The sequence below is a fragment of the Phyllostomus discolor genome, chromosome 10 (genome assembly GCF_004126475.2).
Source record: "Phyllostomus discolor isolate MPI-MPIP mPhyDis1 chromosome 10, mPhyDis1.pri.v3, whole genome shotgun sequence".
NCBI classification, from domain to species: domain Eukaryota; kingdom Metazoa; phylum Chordata; class Mammalia; order Chiroptera; family Phyllostomidae; genus Phyllostomus; species Phyllostomus discolor.
The window spans coordinates 19,634,443-19,652,203 of NC_040912.2; the positions used below are offsets into that span (position 1 = coordinate 19,634,443).

At 38.6% G+C, this 17,761-nt stretch overlaps 1 protein-coding gene across 1 annotated transcript in view; it reads right to left on the reverse strand.

Annotated features, from left to right (window-relative positions):
- The window catches only part of LRRC72 (leucine rich repeat containing 72), a 35,637-nt gene that overhangs the window by 17,564 nt on the left and 312 nt on the right, over positions 1-17,761 (reverse strand). Inside the window, exons 2-3 of the mRNA XM_028525194.2 lie at positions 12,762-12,835; positions 8,783-8,852 (exon numbers count right to left, since the gene is read on the reverse strand). Coding sequence (XP_028380995.2) covers positions 8,783-8,852; positions 12,762-12,835 — 144 coding nt within the window. The remainder of the gene's footprint in view (positions 1-8,782; positions 8,853-12,761; positions 12,836-17,761) is intronic.

Here is a 17,761-nt window from a genome sequence, read left to right on the forward strand (position 1 = left end):
TATAGGTTCAACACAATTCCTATCAAGATTCCAACGTCATATTTCATAGAACTAGAACAAATATTTCAAGAGTTTATATGGAACCACAAAAGGCCTTGCATAGCAACAGCAATCCTGAGAAAAAAAGAACCAAGTTGGAAAAATCACACTACCTGATATCAAGCAATACTATAAGGGCAAAGTAATCAAAACAGCATCATACTGGCATTAAAACAGACATGTAAATCAATGGAACAGAATAGACACCCCAGAAATAAACCCATACCTTGATGATCAGTTAATATTTGACAGAGGAAGCAAGCACATGCAATGGAATATAGATAGTTTATTCAATAAATAGTGTTGGGAAAATTAGATACATGCAGAAAAATGAAACTAGACTGCCTTCTTTCACCCCACACAAGAATAAGTTCAAAGTAGATTAAAGACTTAAATATTGGGCCCCAAACCATAAAAATCCTAGAAGAAACCACAGGCAGTAAAATCTCAGACAGTGCTCACAGTGATATTTTATCTCCAGGAAGGGAAACAAAAGAAAAAAAAAAAAACAGATGGGACTACAAACTAAAAAATTTTCACATAGCAAAAGAAAACATTAACAAATAATAGACAACTCACAGAATATGAGGACATATTCACCAATACATCTGATAAGGGGTTAATATCCAAAATTTGTAAAGAAATTACAAAATTTGACACCAAAAGCCCCCCAATCTAATTAAATAATGGGCAAAGGACCTGAACAGACACTTCTCCAAAGAGGACATACAGATGGCCAATAGACATATGAAAAGATGCTCAATATCACTAATCATCAGAGAAATGCAAAGTAAAACCACAATGAGATATCACCTCACACCTGTCAGAATGGCCATTGTTAACAAGCCAACAAACAACAAGAGCTGGCAAGGATGTGGAGAAAATGGGACCCTTTTGCGCTGTTGGTAGAAATGCAGACTGATTCAGTCACTGTGGAAAGCAGGGTGGAGACATCTCAAAAACTTAAAAATGGATCTACCTTTTGACTCCGTGATCCCACTGCTGGGAATATATCTGAAGAAACCTGAAACCCTAATTTTAAAGAATATAAGCACCCTATGATCATTGCAGTGCTCTTTACAATTGCCAAGATATGGAAGCAGCCCAAGTGTCCACTGGTAGATGAGTAGATAAAGCAACTATGGAACATTTACACAATGGAATACTACTCAGCTGTAAAAAGGAACATTTTACTCTTTGCAACTGCATGGATCAACCTGGAGAACATTATGCTAAGTGAAATAAGCCAATCAGAGAAAGACAAATACCATATGATTTCACTCTCACATGGAGGATAATGTACAAACTGAACTAACAAGCAAAATAGAGACAGACTCAGAGATGGAGAAAAGATGACAGCTAGTGAGTAGGGGGAGAATGCGGGTGGAGGGACTGAGCAAAAAGGAAAAAAAGATTCATGGACATGAACAACAGTGTGGTAATTGTAGGGGGAAGAGGGATGTAAGGAGTTTAACTTGTAATGGAAAAAATACAATAAAAAATAACATAAATAAATGTAGCCACATTTGACATCATCATAGAAAAAGGGTATCAGTGGAAACCCTGATTTTTTTCCCTCTCCTTTTCCAGTTGCCTACCTGAACACACATTAACAGATCATTACTAATTAGCTGAGGGTTTAATTTATTTTGCATTACTCATTAACTTAAGAAGAACACTAATGAAGTCAACAGTTTCATCTTGGTTAAAGAATCACAATTTTCTCAAGAACATTAACATCCTTGGACCACGGGTATTGGTATTTTAATATTGCACTGTTTGTTGCAGTGGAGAGGTGGAGGGAGTGAAGTGGAAAGAAAGAAAGCCAGATCATAAGGATCTTGGGGTGCTATTAAAATTTTTTGTGTGGAAGAGTGTTATTGCCTACCTTTGTTTTAGAAAGAAAATGGCAGGGAAGAACATCATTTAGAAGGGATAGTAAGTTTAATGGCAGGGGATGGACAGGAAAGGTGTTAGATGCTGATTCAGAAGAATATACGCTGGCCCAGAGCAGAGTGATGACAGTGGCAGAAAAGTGAGAGACAGTTCCAAGGTAAATTTACAGGACATAATAGACATTTCAACTTAGCTAGAATCCACACAAAACCTCTATGACCCTATTAACTAATGTCACCACAATAAAGTTAATTAAAACAAAAAAGATCTACAGATAGGAGTTGGAGGACAAGCTGATTGTCCTGATATTCCAGCCATCGTTAAAATAAGATGTTATAATTACCCCTTAAAATAATCTACACTGCAGATTCTAAGGACTGCCATAAGATTTATATTTAATGTGACATTTTACAAATCTATCTTTGTAACTCAAGGCTTGGTACATGGAAATGATTCTGGTGTTGCCTGGCAAGTCAACAGTGTGGAAACCAGTTCTGGACTGGTTGTGGCCATGGCTCACTTTGACCCTGAGAGTATGTTACACCTGATTCTTAAGCTACCTAAGATCTACCCAATGGCTTTTCAATATATTATTTTTCTGCCAAATATAACTCAGCCAAAGCATGCTTCTGTTAAGTGAACTTCCATTACCTTACTACTGCATATGCAAAGAAAAGTTCAACTTTACTCAAAATATCAGAACTTTTATTTACTCATTTTTCCATGAACAAATATTTGTTGAGCAGCCACCATGTGGCAGACACTATGCTAAGTTCTGAGGGGATAGCTGTGAATGAAATAGACAAAAATCTCTACCTTTTTTTTTCTGGCAGGGAAAGAGAAAATAAATAATATGTACAATAAAATTACATATTATGGCATCAGTTGAGAAGTGATATGGGGAAGGGAGCATGGGTATTGGGAGTGCCAGTAGGGAGACACTGTTATATTTTAAGTGGATTGGTCAGAGTAGGCCTCACAGAGGAGGTTAACTGAATAAACTGTTGGTCAAGGGGTGGGGGTGGGTCACTGGGATGTGTAGGAGGAGCACCTGGGGACTCATCAGTGCATAGGACAGGGACATGACAGTGCCTGGAGTGGCTGGGTCACAGTGAGCCAGGGAGTGAAGGTGGGGGATGAGGTCAGACAGGTCATCAGGGGCCCACTGTGTAAGGCCTGGTGGGGTTGGTGTAAGAAGCTGGCTGAGATGAACAGTAAGTTTTTGGTTTTGAGCAAAGGAATGACATGTTTTGATTTAGGTTTCTTTAGATCATTATGGCTATTGAATTGCGTGATTCTCAGTGGGGAGCACTTTTCCCCCAGAAGGCATTTGACAATGTCTAGAAATATTTTACATTGTCATATCTGGAAATCTTCTGGTGTGTAGTGGGTAGAGGCCAGGGATGCTACTGAATATAGAAAAATGCACAGAACAACCCCCACAACTAAGAATCATCCATTTCAAAAAGTCACTAGTACCAAGGTTAAAAACCTAGGGGCAAAGACCTATAGATAAATGATTAAACAACACGATGAAATTCTGGAAAAATCTATAATTATGTGTTGTATAAGAGGGTATATTAGCCAGAGAACATACACACATAACCTGTAGACACAGACAACAGTGTGGGGAGAGCCAGAGGGAAGGGGGGCAGGGGTTTGGTGGGGGCGGGCATAGGGGGTGGGGAATGGGGTCATTTGCAGTGTGTCAACAATAAAAGTGAAGTTTAAACATTTCACACAAAAAGGGCATATTATTGTATGTTTGAATATTGAAATCATAACATTTCCTAAATTTACAGAAAACTAAGTTGGAGAAAATTTTAATAATATACACTGAATTATACAGGAGAAAAAATGAAAAATTGCAATATACTTCCAAGATTCCTAAATTTATTTTTATGGAGTACCTATCCAATAAATGAAAAAAATGCATTCATGTGTAGCTTAGTTTAAAATATGTACAGTACTTAAAATATAATCTATATTTTAAAATATGAAAAATACCATTTTAGCTAGTGTAAACAGACTTTTATTCTCATGTTTTCCCCTCTTTATTCCATACTACTAAATTTTTTGCATATGTTCTTTTCCAAAAATAGGTTACATTTCTGGGATAAGTCATTTTAAAGCATAACCAGATATATAGCATACATACCTATGAATTTCACAACCATACACTGAAGTCTTATTTAGGTTATTTATGTTGACTGTTTTGAGGAGGTTTTAAATATTTGACAAAATATGGTTCCTTCAACCAAGTTGACATGAGGGATATAATTAATGTGGCCCCGAGGTAACGGGAACACGCAAGAACTCAAATTGTATGGAATGCATGCTGCTTCGTTTTATTCTGCAACAGCCCTTATGCTCTACCGCAAGGCTTGTGCTGCTCTCAATTGTTTTTCGGAACAGGGTATAGAGTATGTACAAATGAATAAATAAGATTTATTCCATCCACACCTGATTGAAGGAACCAATTAAAAGTCCATGACACAAAGCTTGTGAAACTACGGAAAACAAGTATTGCCAATCAAAGAATTCTTTACAAATATTTGAAACAGCGTGTTACAAATAAATATTTCCATCTTCAAATTGTGGTTTGCTAATCTTGCACACCAATAGTCCTTTCTCAAACATAGAAATTTCTGCTATTTATCAAATTTTCAGTACGTGCTAAAGGTCTGGGAGAGAAGAAACGACATCACAGAAGACTGAGCTCAGGACCTTCTTAGATCAATTCTGTTTGTTTTAATCTAACCCTCCCCTAGTCAGCTTGTGTGTAATGTTATTATAAATAAGTATTTCAATTACTTTTTAGATGATGAAGTTTATAAACAATGACTTTGCTCAAAGAGGTATTTTCATTTAAATTTAATTTGTAAAAGTTGTAAAATTTTGCTACATGGAAGAAACTCAGATTCCATTTTGGGCAGCTGCTTGTTTTTTTTTTTTTATCAAATGCTTATTCTAATCTGAGACAAATTAGACTACCAGAGCACTGTGAGTTCCTCCAGAAATAAAAGAATATTAGCATTGGGGTACCAATATTACAGGCTTATTATTAAATATCTGTAAAAATATGTTTTGACCTGGCTGGCGTAGCTCTGTGGATTGAGCGCAGGCTGCGAACCAAAGCATCGTAGGTTCAATTCCCAGTCAGGGCACATGCCTGGGTTGCAGGCCACAGCCCCCAGCAACTGCACATTGATGTTTCTTTCTCTCTCTCTTTCTCCCTCCCTTCCCTCTCTCAAAATAAATAAATAAAATCTTTAAAAGAATATGTTTCAAGGTAACCAGCCAAAACACAAATTAATTGTCATTTAAAAGACACATCACATAGATCACTTGTCTAAGCAGATACTATTTCTCAGAAACACCAAAAGAGATAAACTGTGAACTGCAAATTCTCTGCCTCAGGCTTGCTGGAAGACAAGACACGGAAGGGAGTCCTTAGAAGGCCCCAGTTAATATGTGCCTAAGTGCAGCTGCCTCCCGCTAATTATATCAGGCGAGATTAGAAAAGAGGTGATCCATAAAGGGAGGAGGAGTAGGACTAGTGAATATCTGTGCAGTATAAGGATGAAACCAGCCCTCAGAGAGCATGATGAAGGAAACAGAGTTACTTGAGTAAACCTAGGAAACCTGGGGCATTGAAGGTCCTTAGAAACAACCTGTACCTATTTCATTTGCTATTCCAGGGTCCAGACTGGAAGGTTCGGTGTTATTATCCACTAAATAAGAAAGGGGAGAAGTCCTCACCCTCCTAGCATGCAGGGCTGTAAACACACCAGGCTACATCATTGCCTCCCAAGATGACTGCTTTCTCTTATTCCATTCCAGGCAGTTTGCAAATGCAATGTCCTCGCCAGGAGCACACCCACTCCCTCTGCACTTCCTATTTTTAGCACTAGAGGAGGCACTATCATATTTATTGTTATATTCTATCAGTAGCCTAAATGCAAGTACTGAATAAGCCATATCAGATAGGATGCTACTGGCTCCCAGTAACCTCGAAGCTCAACTCAAGCTGGTACACACATTAGAGCATTTATTATGTCACACACCAAGGAGTCCCAAGAACGTGAGAGCCTCAGTCTTAGTATGTGGAGGATTCTCTGGGTCATGCTTTTCTCTAAATGCTGGACCCATTCTTAAGTTGGTAGGATGCTTCTTGGCTTCATATCCAGGCAAGAAAATATCCAGAGGAAATAAGGGACGTCTGAGGAAGTACAATCATGGCTCACATGCCCATTAGTTTGGAATCTTGGATAAGAATTTTAATTTTTCATGGAGTGTGACTAGTGAGGTAACTTAGCCACCAGTCAATTACTGATCAATAGGAAAACTCACAACAGTGTATTCATTTAGGTCATGACCACTTAAAACTTGTTTTGGGTATGGTATCCATCCAGTGTTATATGGACTAAATAAGTCTTTTTTTAAAGAACAAAGTTAAGTGATGGTGATTTGGGAGATAATAATAGTTTGCTGAACACAAAGAACCAAGTACAAGAAGTGAATTCTGCCTGTTGCATCCCTTCCCCACCAACCACCCTTCTAAATCGATTATCTGTCAATCAACTATGTGAACATTCAATGACTGGTTGGAGGTGGGACGGTGTCCACTACCAGAATGCAAAAAAACCCCCCCAAAAAACCCAAAACCCAAAACCCCCCACAACCAAATCCCTATTTGTACCTCTTCCTTTAGACCTACCACCAACATTTGTACACGTTCTTTCCTTTGAAACTGACCACTAAACACTACGAGGAGCGCAAATGAACAACAAAGATTAGTCACTTTTGCCATGCCTTCTGATTCCCATCTTTTTCTAATCAGAGGTTGCACACTGCGACCCAGGATAATTTTTGGCAGAGTGTTTAAAAGAGTTTTCAATTTGCATGCCCTTAAGTGATGCATGTACTTTCCATTTCAGTCGTTAGCTGGCTGGGTCTCAGAGATATTTGTGTTTGTTCTCCCAGAAATTATTTCAAGCTTATGAAACGTATGCAAACACTTAATACTAGCAGCACTTTTGTTGTTGATTTAGTTGGTTAAAAAAAGACTGAAAATGCAATATGATGTTAAAATCCTTTATAAACATGGCTGCTTACAGATTCAGTCCTGTGAATCTGGACTACTGCTGGATAAGCATACTACTGCTGAGAACTCAAAAAATAAATTTTTTACTCAGCTGGTGTTTAGAAGTCTAAATTCAAAATGTTAAGCTTGAATTTATAGTGTGCAAAATGAAAGTTGTTGAAAAGGCAAATTTTGCAAGTTGGGAATAAGTTACTGACTAGCTAACTGTAATGGTGACTGTTTGGGCTTGTATTGTAGTTCAGTCCTGCTCTTTGGCTTGGAGAGAGAGTGGCGCCACACTCAGGCTCCCACTGTGGGGGCGGCAGTGGCCTCCTAAACATTGGCCCCTAAGAGAAACTTCAAGGGCCACACTTAGTGACTTTGAAGGGTGTTCTCTGCAGTTGGTGACATGATGGTTTAGTGACTGGTCCTTCCTGGGGAAGCTAGATGAGCTTGGGTAGCAACTGGAAGGTAACCAACCCCCTCTACCTCTGATAGCAGGACAAAGGTGTATGAGTCATGGGAACTGCATGAGGGACCATTGTCGGAATGGTGGTCTGGGGTGCTTTACAAGGGATCCTACCCAGGAGTGTATTTTGCCAGGGCCAGGAGATACTCAGGTGTAAGTATCAATGGGATAAAAGGTGAGGGGTGGTCAGAAGTAGCTGGCAAAGAGGAACTAAGAGTTGAAGTAACCTAGTAGGGGAGCTTCCAAATAACCCATTAAGAGGAAACAACACTACCAAGTCACAGAGTCAAAGTAGGTCTACCTAATACATAGAAAGAAACACAAAGAGGCTGCCAAAATGAGGAGACAAAGAAACATGGCCCAAATGAAAGAACAGATCAAAACTCCAGAAAAAGAGCTAAACAAAATGAAGACAAGCAATCTATCAAATACGTAGTTCAAAACACTGTTTATAGGGATGCTCAAGGAACTTAGTGAGGACCTCAGCAGCATAAAAAAGATCCAGTCAGAAATGAAGGATTCACTAATTGAAATAAAGAACAATTCCCAGGGAAACAACAGTAGAATGGATGAAGCTGAGAATCAAATCAATGATTTGGAACATAAGGAAGCAAAAAACAACTCATAAAAACAACAAGAAGAAAAAAGAATCCAAAAAAAATGAGGATAGTATAAACAGCCTCTGGGACAACTTCAAGAGATCCAAAATTCACCTCATAGGGTTGCCAGAATGAAAAGAGAAAGAGCAAGAAGTTGGAAATCTATCTGAAAAAATAGTGAAAGAAAACTTTTCTAATTTGGTGAAGGGAATGGACATGCAGTCCAGGAAAAGCAGAGTCCAGATTATGATGGATGCAAAGAGGCCCACTCCAGGACACTTCATTATTAAAAGGCCAAAGGTTAAAGATAAAGAAAGACTCTTAAAAGCAAGAAAAAAATTAGTTTTAGGAGGTTGCCAGATGGGTGGGGGAAGGGGGAGAATGGGTGAAGAGGTGAGGGGGATTAAGAAGTACAAATAGGTGTTTACAGAATAGCCATGGGGATGTAAAGTACGATACAGGAAATGGAGTAGCCAAAGCACTAATACCCATGACCCATGGACAGGACCAATGTGGGGGCACTGCCTGAGAGAGGAGGCGGTGCTGGGTAGAGAGGGTTAAAGGGGGAAAAATCAGACAACTGTAACAGCATAATCAATACAATATAATTAAAAAAGATTAGCTCTATTAAAAACATGATATTAAGATAGTAACTTAATTATAGAGCCATTTAAAGATTAAATATAATTTTACCTTGTTATGATGTAGCCATAAGTATTTTAAATTTTTAAACCTAGAAAGATCAATGACATCTGTCAGTTCCCTGAAAAAGAAAAAGAAAGTAAACATTAGCAGTGATTAGTTCACTTGTGGGTCAGACAGGATATATAGCATGACTTCGGAGCAACTGGAGAAACTTTCTTTTTGTCCTTTCAAAATTGCTGGCACACTTACATGCTTATTTATGAAATTCCATCCTTAAAACTTCATTCATTTGGATTAAGGTTTTGTTAGCCAGTTAAAACAAATACTTAAGGGGAATACTTTATCACATTAGTGGAAATTTCTACCTCATTATGACTGAATTTATTGGGATCACATAAAAAGAGATTTCACTGGGAGAGGCTAGAGGAAAAAAAGAGAGGGAAAAAAAATAAGTGCAGAAGACACTGAACTCACAAGTAAATGTGGGAACTGCTATTAACTCCTGCTTCAGCAGTGTCTGCAGGCTTCTTACTCTGGGGTTGTCCAGATCTTGGCCAGACTGGGTTTAAGACATGAAGATTGCAGTGCACCAAGAGATAGAGACTGAATAAAGTTTCTTATTCTCCTTTGGCTGTTTATTAAATAAAGCATCAAAATATTGCCCATCCTTCTTCTTTTTTTAAAAGGTTTTATTTACTTATTTTTAGACAGAGAGGGAGGGAGGGAGAAAGAGAGGGAGAGAAACATCAATGTGTGGTTTCCTCTTGCACGCCCCCTACTGGGGACCTGGCCTGAAACCCAGGCATGAACCCTGACTGGGAATCAATCTGGCAACCCTTTGGCTCACAGGCGGGTGCTCAATCCACTGAGCCACATCAGCCAGGGCTGCCCAACCTTCTTTCAGTGTGCAGGACTCTAGCTGTCTAAGTGGTCCTGAGCCTTGTGCTGATGCAGCTCATTCAGCAAAGGGACAGGCATGGGTGGGGAAGGGGAGCTGCCAGCAAAGAGAGCAAAGCCTCTGGGTCACTGCTGTGGGCTGGAGTATTCAAGTGTCTTTTACGTCTCAGGGCAGAACTTGTGGGCCCAGGCTGAGTATGCATACATATGTGTCTCTATTTATCAGACACTTACAGGGCACATCCTGTGTGCCAGTGCTTTTTAAAGCAATTTTAAAATATTAATGTTAATTAATATTACCTATATTAACACATTTGTGGCAACATCCTTTCATATTTATATTTATTTAACCTGAGACACTAAGGGACTAATTATTTTCCTACCTTTTTAAACAAATACAGTTTTTAAAATCATGCAAACATTTCTAAACAAAAGAAACCTATTTCACCAAATTTTTATATTGAAAAAATTTAAATCTAAGAAAAGTTGAAGAATAGTACAATGAATGCTTGTATAGCACTTATAATTTTTAATGTTTTGCCACACTTACATTCACTTTCTTTTACCTATTTATTAGCTGATACCTATTTATTAGCTGATACCTATTTATTAGCTGATAATTTCCTGGGGGAATCACTTGAAAATAAGTTGCAAACTTATTATTGCAGGGTTCTCTCTCCTAAACATTTCCTGCACATCCCTTAAATAAGGACCTTCTCTTGCATAACCACGATACCACCATCACATCTAAGAAAATTAAATTGAATAAATTAACACTATCTAATATATTATTCATATTCAAATTGTCCCTGTTGCCCTTATATTTTATAGTTTGTTTAAACCCATAATTCCATCAATATTCACACATTGCTTTTTCAGCCGGCAGAATCCCTTGGTGTTAAGTTTAGAACAGTCACTGTCTCCCCTTTTTTCCACTTAACACTGACTTTTTGAAGAGCCCAGGACAGTTGTACGATAGAATGTCTCACATTATTGATTTGTCTGATTGCTTTCTCATGATTAAATTCAAGGTAGATCATTTTTCAGTTACAGAGGTGGGAACTAATGCATCGCATCAGGAGACAAATGATGCTATTTTGTCCCACTCTTGGTGAAGCTGAGTTTAGTTACATAGTTAAGGCTGTATCTGCCAGGTCTCTCCATTATAAAAAGTACAAATGTTATCGCTGAGATGTAATACGTGGGGCAAAACTGACACACTCTGTGTGTATCTCATTACCTAATAACTATACAGTCAGTGGCGGGAGCTTCTGTGGATGACCTTCACCTGAATCGGTAGATTTAGTTTCATAAAATAGCCACTTCTACTGCTTTCCTTTTTACATTTATTGCCTGGTATTCTGTAAAGAGCATCTGCCACAGGACATGCTCTCAGGGACCACTCAAGACGTCACTGGTAAGATGCTTTCCATTTCCTAAGGGCAACAGAGGCAGGCAAAGACCCCAGTTTACTGGTATCCAGCCTGTGAAATATTCTTTTTTGGACCCAGATGGATTAAATGATAACTTATTATTCTTGGGGTATAAAATGTGTTGTCCTTTAGCTGAGAAGACACTAATTACCCATTATCAGAAGATCAATATTTTTAATTTTTTCTAGTGTTTTAAATCTTTTTGTAATCTACTTACCCTTTAGGTCAATCATGAAAGGCTGAGGTACAATCTTTTGACCACACAAAATATTTGTTATTGTAAAACTAAGTGATCTATAGAAAGGTTCAAAGCACCTGTTCCATTCTAAAATGTATACTTTAAAAAATATTAAACTGGCCAACTATTCCCTTGCTCCCAAGATATTCGGGGCTACTACAAAGATAAATATTTTTCTCTTCAGTAATAAACTAAGAAATATTTATATACAACAAAAGACATGTGTCTATTAACAAAGGATTTCCTCCAATTATCAGAGGTAAAGTTATTAACTTCATTGATAAAGTAGAACATGTTCTTTAAAGAATAACTGAGTTCTACAGATTAAAGATGAGTAGGAAGGTATAAGTTTATTTAAAAATAATACATAGAATTCACGGAGATAAACAACAGGAAGGGAGGAAAACAAGAGCAGGAATAGGGTCATTGTTATTAAATTGCCAACTGTGACTGCATGGGTGACACCTGTTGGCCAATAAATGCAGTCAGAGTACAGTCCAGTCCGTAACTGCCTCCTCCTCTTTCACTTAAGTTCTCGCAAGCACGACGGCTGCTCTGTCCAGCACGGTCACTTGACTGTGCCACCCGGGGAGGTGCAGTAGAATCAAAGGAGGTTGTTACAAAAAGGAGAGTATTTTCCTGCTTACCAGTAAAATTAGTATAGGGGTTATTAGCTAGGGGTTATGTTTATAGTATGGAGGCAATGAGTCATTATTCTCTAATAAAAGTAATAATATTAACTGTTCTAATGTTCATTGGGTGCTTACTGTGTACTGGTCCCTCACCTACCTTCTACTAACTCGTCTAATCCTCACTACAACCTTGTGAAGTAGGTGGTATTGTTATACGTATGCAGACAATAGGATTTCCAGGTAAAATACAGGATGCCCTGTATGTGAATTTCAGAGAGACAACAAATGCAGTGTGGAACATACTTATACTAAATTATACATTTGTAGCCCTGGCTGGCGTAGCTCAGTGGATTGAGCGCTGGCTGGGAACCAAAGTGTCCCAGGTTCGATTCCCAGCCAGGGTACATTCCTGGGTTGCAGGCCATAACCCCCAACAACCACACAGTGATGTTTCTCTCCCTCTCTCTCTCTCTCTCTCTCTCTCTCCCTTCCCTCTCTAAAAATAAATAAATAAAATCTTTTAAAAAAATTATACATTTGTTTCTCTGAAAGTCGCAAGTAACTGGACATTCCATATTTTTATTTGCTGAACCTGACAAGGATCATCGGCTGGAAGAGATAGAGTTGGGATTCAAACTTAGCATATCCGTTCCAATATGCTCTCCAACAGACTGTGAGGCCTATGAATGGTAAAGTAATGGAGTGTGGTACTCGCCCATTCAGTCCTTGGTGCGGGGGCGGGGGAGGGGACTGGAAAAGAACATTCAAATCTGTGAAACATTGTAATCGACGCTCTTTTATTTCTTACATAAATAGAATACACTTACTGGTGAGAAAGGAACAGCTCAAAGACATCAGCATCCCTCTTGTGGCCACATATCCTTAGCTGATCTTCAACTGCCTGATAACATATAATTAATCTGTCAAGGCGCATTCCACTGAGCAAAAATACTGAGACATTTGCAGTCAATAACAATAACGTCTACAGAAGATCAAAGGAAAGGTGAATATGGAGGCAACCACTCTAAACTGATAAATTCCAATACTACAATTATATATTATTTAATCATTTTGTGGTTGAATTTCATTATCCTCAATCCTGGGAACAGATGTGTAAATAAATTTTAATCAAAGAGAATAAATGTGTGTTTGTACATATACTAAAAAAACAGGTTTTCCATTCTCTACAAGGTAGAGTAATTTAGTATTTAAATATTCTTAAATGCTCCTTCAAACACAAGGAATTCATATTTGGTAGGTTTCCCCTATTTGGTAGGAATTCACTGGTAGGTTTTCCCTATTTACAGAGGATACTCGGTATCAAGGTTGGAGGTGAAGGAAGTAGAATATAATGTACATTATCATCCTGTAAATTCTCAATGAATGTCAGACAAATGAATAAAAGAGTGAATAAACACCACTTCCCTTTCTTTGCAAAGGAATCATGTCTTCAATTTTCATGAATTACTAACATGCTTGAACCGTGGGAATTTTTGGTGAAGAAGCAGCACTTTTTATTCCCATAGGTTTTGTTTTGAAAATGTAAATCATAATTTTCCATGAAGGGCTAAACCTCACAAGACACAACAAAAGTGGATAGTATAATCGTTGTACTTCTGGAATCTGACAAACATTGTAATTATCAGAGTCAAAACAATCACAGAATTTCAGCTGGGATTTGTTGTGGGTGGTGAGGCTGTGATGCCAGTAGTGATTTATGAAACTTGGACAATGGTTTTGTTCTTTAGTAGAGGACTTTCAGAAGAGTTCGATTTAATGACATGAGCACATATCTAAAGAAGTGACGGAAGCATATATCCTGGGGATGGGGAGCAGCTGCTAGTTGATAGTCCTAAAAACTTTCCTCGTTACCCTGTTACACAAGCTGAATGAATCTTGAGGCTTGGAGAATTCACTGGCTCAGGTATAGGCATTTCCATCAAGGTATTTTGTTACCCTGACACACAAGCTGGATCTGGGGCTTGGAAAACCCCATACATCAGGCTTACACACCTTCATCTGGCTATTTCAACGGAAACGTCTGAACTTCTATGGTATAGTAGAAACACATGGTCAATTGCAACTTTGCCAAATTACTGGGATGTTAAAGTCCAGCCAAAGTAGAATTAAAATTTTGCAGCTATCTATTCAAATTATAAATGTGCATTTAACTTGATATGCCATTCCATGCCTAACACTCAGAAAAACAGTGGTACATACACACACACACAAAATATGAATATTACTGCTCACTTCAGCATATAGTATCGGAGTTGTGTAATATGCCCCATTAATTGGTATATGGGTTAAATTTGAATATAGCTTCACAACAGAATACTGTGTAGTAGCTTAAAAATATAATGAGATGGATATCTAGACATATACTGATATCAGAAATCTATTTTTAAGTAAAAATGTCATTGGCAATATCTGTGTTATGGTAACAATATTTTTGTTATCAATGACATTTATATGTACACAAAACACACATACTCCAAATTGTTAACAACAGCTATCACTGGGGGACTTTCACTTTCTAAAAAATAAACTTTTTAATAGTGTTTGAATATTTCATAATAGGCACATATTAATTAAGTAATCAGAAATGAATACACAATTTGAACATTTTAGCCAAGGAATGACTAAAGGTTTAAATCAAATTTTGAAAATTAAGAGATGAAAAGGTAAATTGAAACTATCAGCACAATTTGTCAACCACTGGTGCAATCAACTGTTTGTTGATACAGATTTTTATCACAGTATGTTTCTTTCCAACCTAAAATTTCAACTAAATCTGGTAGCAAAGTGCCAAAGTGCCAAGGAACACAAAGGCTCGCCAAGAAGTTTCAGGTTTCAGAGAACCCCAGGTGGAGCAGCTCCAGTTTGCAATCAGCACACCACCTCACTAGCAGAATATTCCTTTCGTCTAAAGAAGCACAACAAGCATTCCTCCCCTGAGGTATTTTTGTTTACTTGTGGTAAAATATATGTAAAATAGAATTTACCACTCTAACTGGACAGTTCTGTGGCATTAAGCATATTACATTGGTGCCCAGCCACTGTCACCATTCATTTCCTGAAGTTCTTCATCGACCTCAAATGAAACGCTACACCTATTAAACATTGATTCCCCATTTCCCCCGGCCCTCATCCCCTGGACACCACCCTTCTATTCTCCGTCTCTATAAATTTGACTACTCTGGGCACCTCATATAAGTGGGATCATAAGTTTTTGTATTTTTGTGACTGGCTTATTTCACTTAGCATAATGTCTTCAAGAATCATCTATGTTTCAGTGTGTGTCAGAATTTCCTTCCTTTTTTAAGGCTGAATTATATTCCACTGTATGTGTATACCACACCTTGTTTGTCCACTTATCCATTGATGGACACTTGGGCTGCCTTCACCTTTTGTGAACAATGCTGCTATGAACACGGCTGTGTGAACATTTGTTTGGGTCCCTGTTTTTGCTTTGTTTGCATATGGACTCAAGTGAAATTGCTGGATCATATGGTACGTAATTCTATGTTTAATTTATTGAGGAGTTGCCATGTCATTTTCCATAGCAGCTGCACATAATAGCATTTTTTTTCAGATGAACATTTTGAAAATAGCATATCCTAACAGATACTGAGCGACAAACTATGGAGCTGTGATTAGCCTGTGACTAGCTGGTAAATGTAGCAGTGAACCAGGTAAGGGGACCACTCTTCAGGAGCAGCCCTCTTAGTAGGAGAAGGAAGGGACAAACAATTCTGTAAAGGAAGGCTGTCCGTGTTAAGGGCTATGACAAAAAGAAAATATGCTCTGGTGAGTTCAGAGGAAGAAGAAATGACAGTCAGCCTGGGAGCTCTGAGATTTCGGGGTGGGACTGACAATGGGGTACACTTGAAAAGTGAGAGAAATTGGAAATAGAACACTGGTGGGTGGGTGTTCTGGCCAGAGGGGAGTAACCACAGAAAAGAGAAGACACACGGGAAGAAAATGCGAGGATTGCAGGGCGGTGCAGCCTTCGGCTACAGTGAAAGGCACATGGAGGGCAAATGTGAGAAATAAATTAAGAACGGTGGTTTGGAGTCAGACTGTTTGCTCTAACTTTGAAATTTAGGCTCAAAGAGTATGCCCAGTACATAAACAAAATGTTTATAGGCCCAAGAACTCTAATATAGAATCACATAATTAATGTAATTTATAATTTAAAATTAATTAGTTTTATGATATGTAAGACATATGCACATGTCTAGGAAATACATATACTAACTGCATAGCAAAATCATTGTTAAGTCCAACAAAGTTCTGATTTTTCCCATGACAATTAGATCAGTGCTTTTAAATCATATCCACTATCAAGTTATTTTAAAATCAGAATTTAGTCCTTGGTTGGACTAAATTCTGGGGCAGCAGGGAAGTAGGACAGGATTTTTAAACTGGAGAAAAGATGAGAAAAAAAGCTGGGCTTCAGGAAGGTGACTTGCAGGGACATGTTTGAGGGCCTGGGGTGCCGAGAGAATGCAGACAGGAAGCGAGGCTGCCTCCGGAAAATCAAAGCGAGAGCCGATGCGCCTGCCCTAGGATAGTGGCAAGTGGGAAGGAGCAGTGAGCAGATGTGTCATGGGGCGTGCAGGGAGAACTGACAGGAACGGGCAAGTAACTGGCAGCAGAGCACAGGGGCAAGGGAAGTCACAGGTGATGAAGATAACGTGATGACATGACGACGAGAAACTGACTGTTAGGGAGGATGAATGCAGCCTAGAGATGCTGACCTTGAGGTGCTGGTGGAACAGAGAGGTCAGGGCGTCCAGCTGAAAGCTGCAAGCAGATGAGGGGACCTCCTCAGAGATGTCAGGGTGGGTATGCATGGCCTTGCAAGTCAGGCCAGCCCAGAAGAGAGAGTGGGACAGAGATAAGATCATGGTGACATACTCCCTTTAGAAAGAGGAGGAGGGAACCAGGCTGGGTAAGGGGCCGGAAGAGGGGCGGTTATAAGGTTAGCAGGAGAAAGAAAAAGACAGCAGGAACAGAGAGGGTGAATTTCAAGAAAGCAGAATTCAAATCTGTAGTTGCATAGGATGGGAGAGATATTATTACCCAGAAAAGATATTGAATCTGGGAAGGAATTTCAGCAATCTGGTAAGGAGGGAAAGTCATTACTTCAAATGAACTAGTTAATAAACCAGGAAAATTAAAAACAAAGAATCCACCACAAAACTGGGGTGTGGACAGTGACAGAGCAGGGAGGACAGCAGCAGTGTCCACTGCCGGATGACTTCGGATCCAGAGAAAGCAGAAAAAAAAGTCTGAAAATTGTGGGCTCATTCAATCCAAGGAGAAGGATGCCTGTATTCAACTCTCCGGAAGAAAACATCCTCTCTATGCATGTACTGTAATAACAGATACACTCCCCTAGTTTCATGCAACACACACGCACCACAGGTTAGTCAGGACTTGGCTTTTGATTCATATCGGGAATCTCAGCTTTGACTAACCATGGCAGTCGCACGGTTTTCCAGACAAGTCCCAGAACTCTAGAGCACTTTGCTAGCTCCTATGTTGCATATTTTTGATATGTTTCCCACTCAAGCATTCCTTAAGTCATTATCTTAACTGCCTTCAATTGTTTGTCTTATTCGTCAAAAATATTACTAAATTTGCACTTTAAGGGAACAGCATTTCAGGGGTTTAATATATATATATATATATATATATATATATTTGTGTAGATAAATATATATTTATTATTTATATATAATGTTGGAGAGTCAAGGCCCAAATGTATGGCTTTGTTACCTAATCTCTAAACTGCCATAGTTATATATGCAGCCGATGG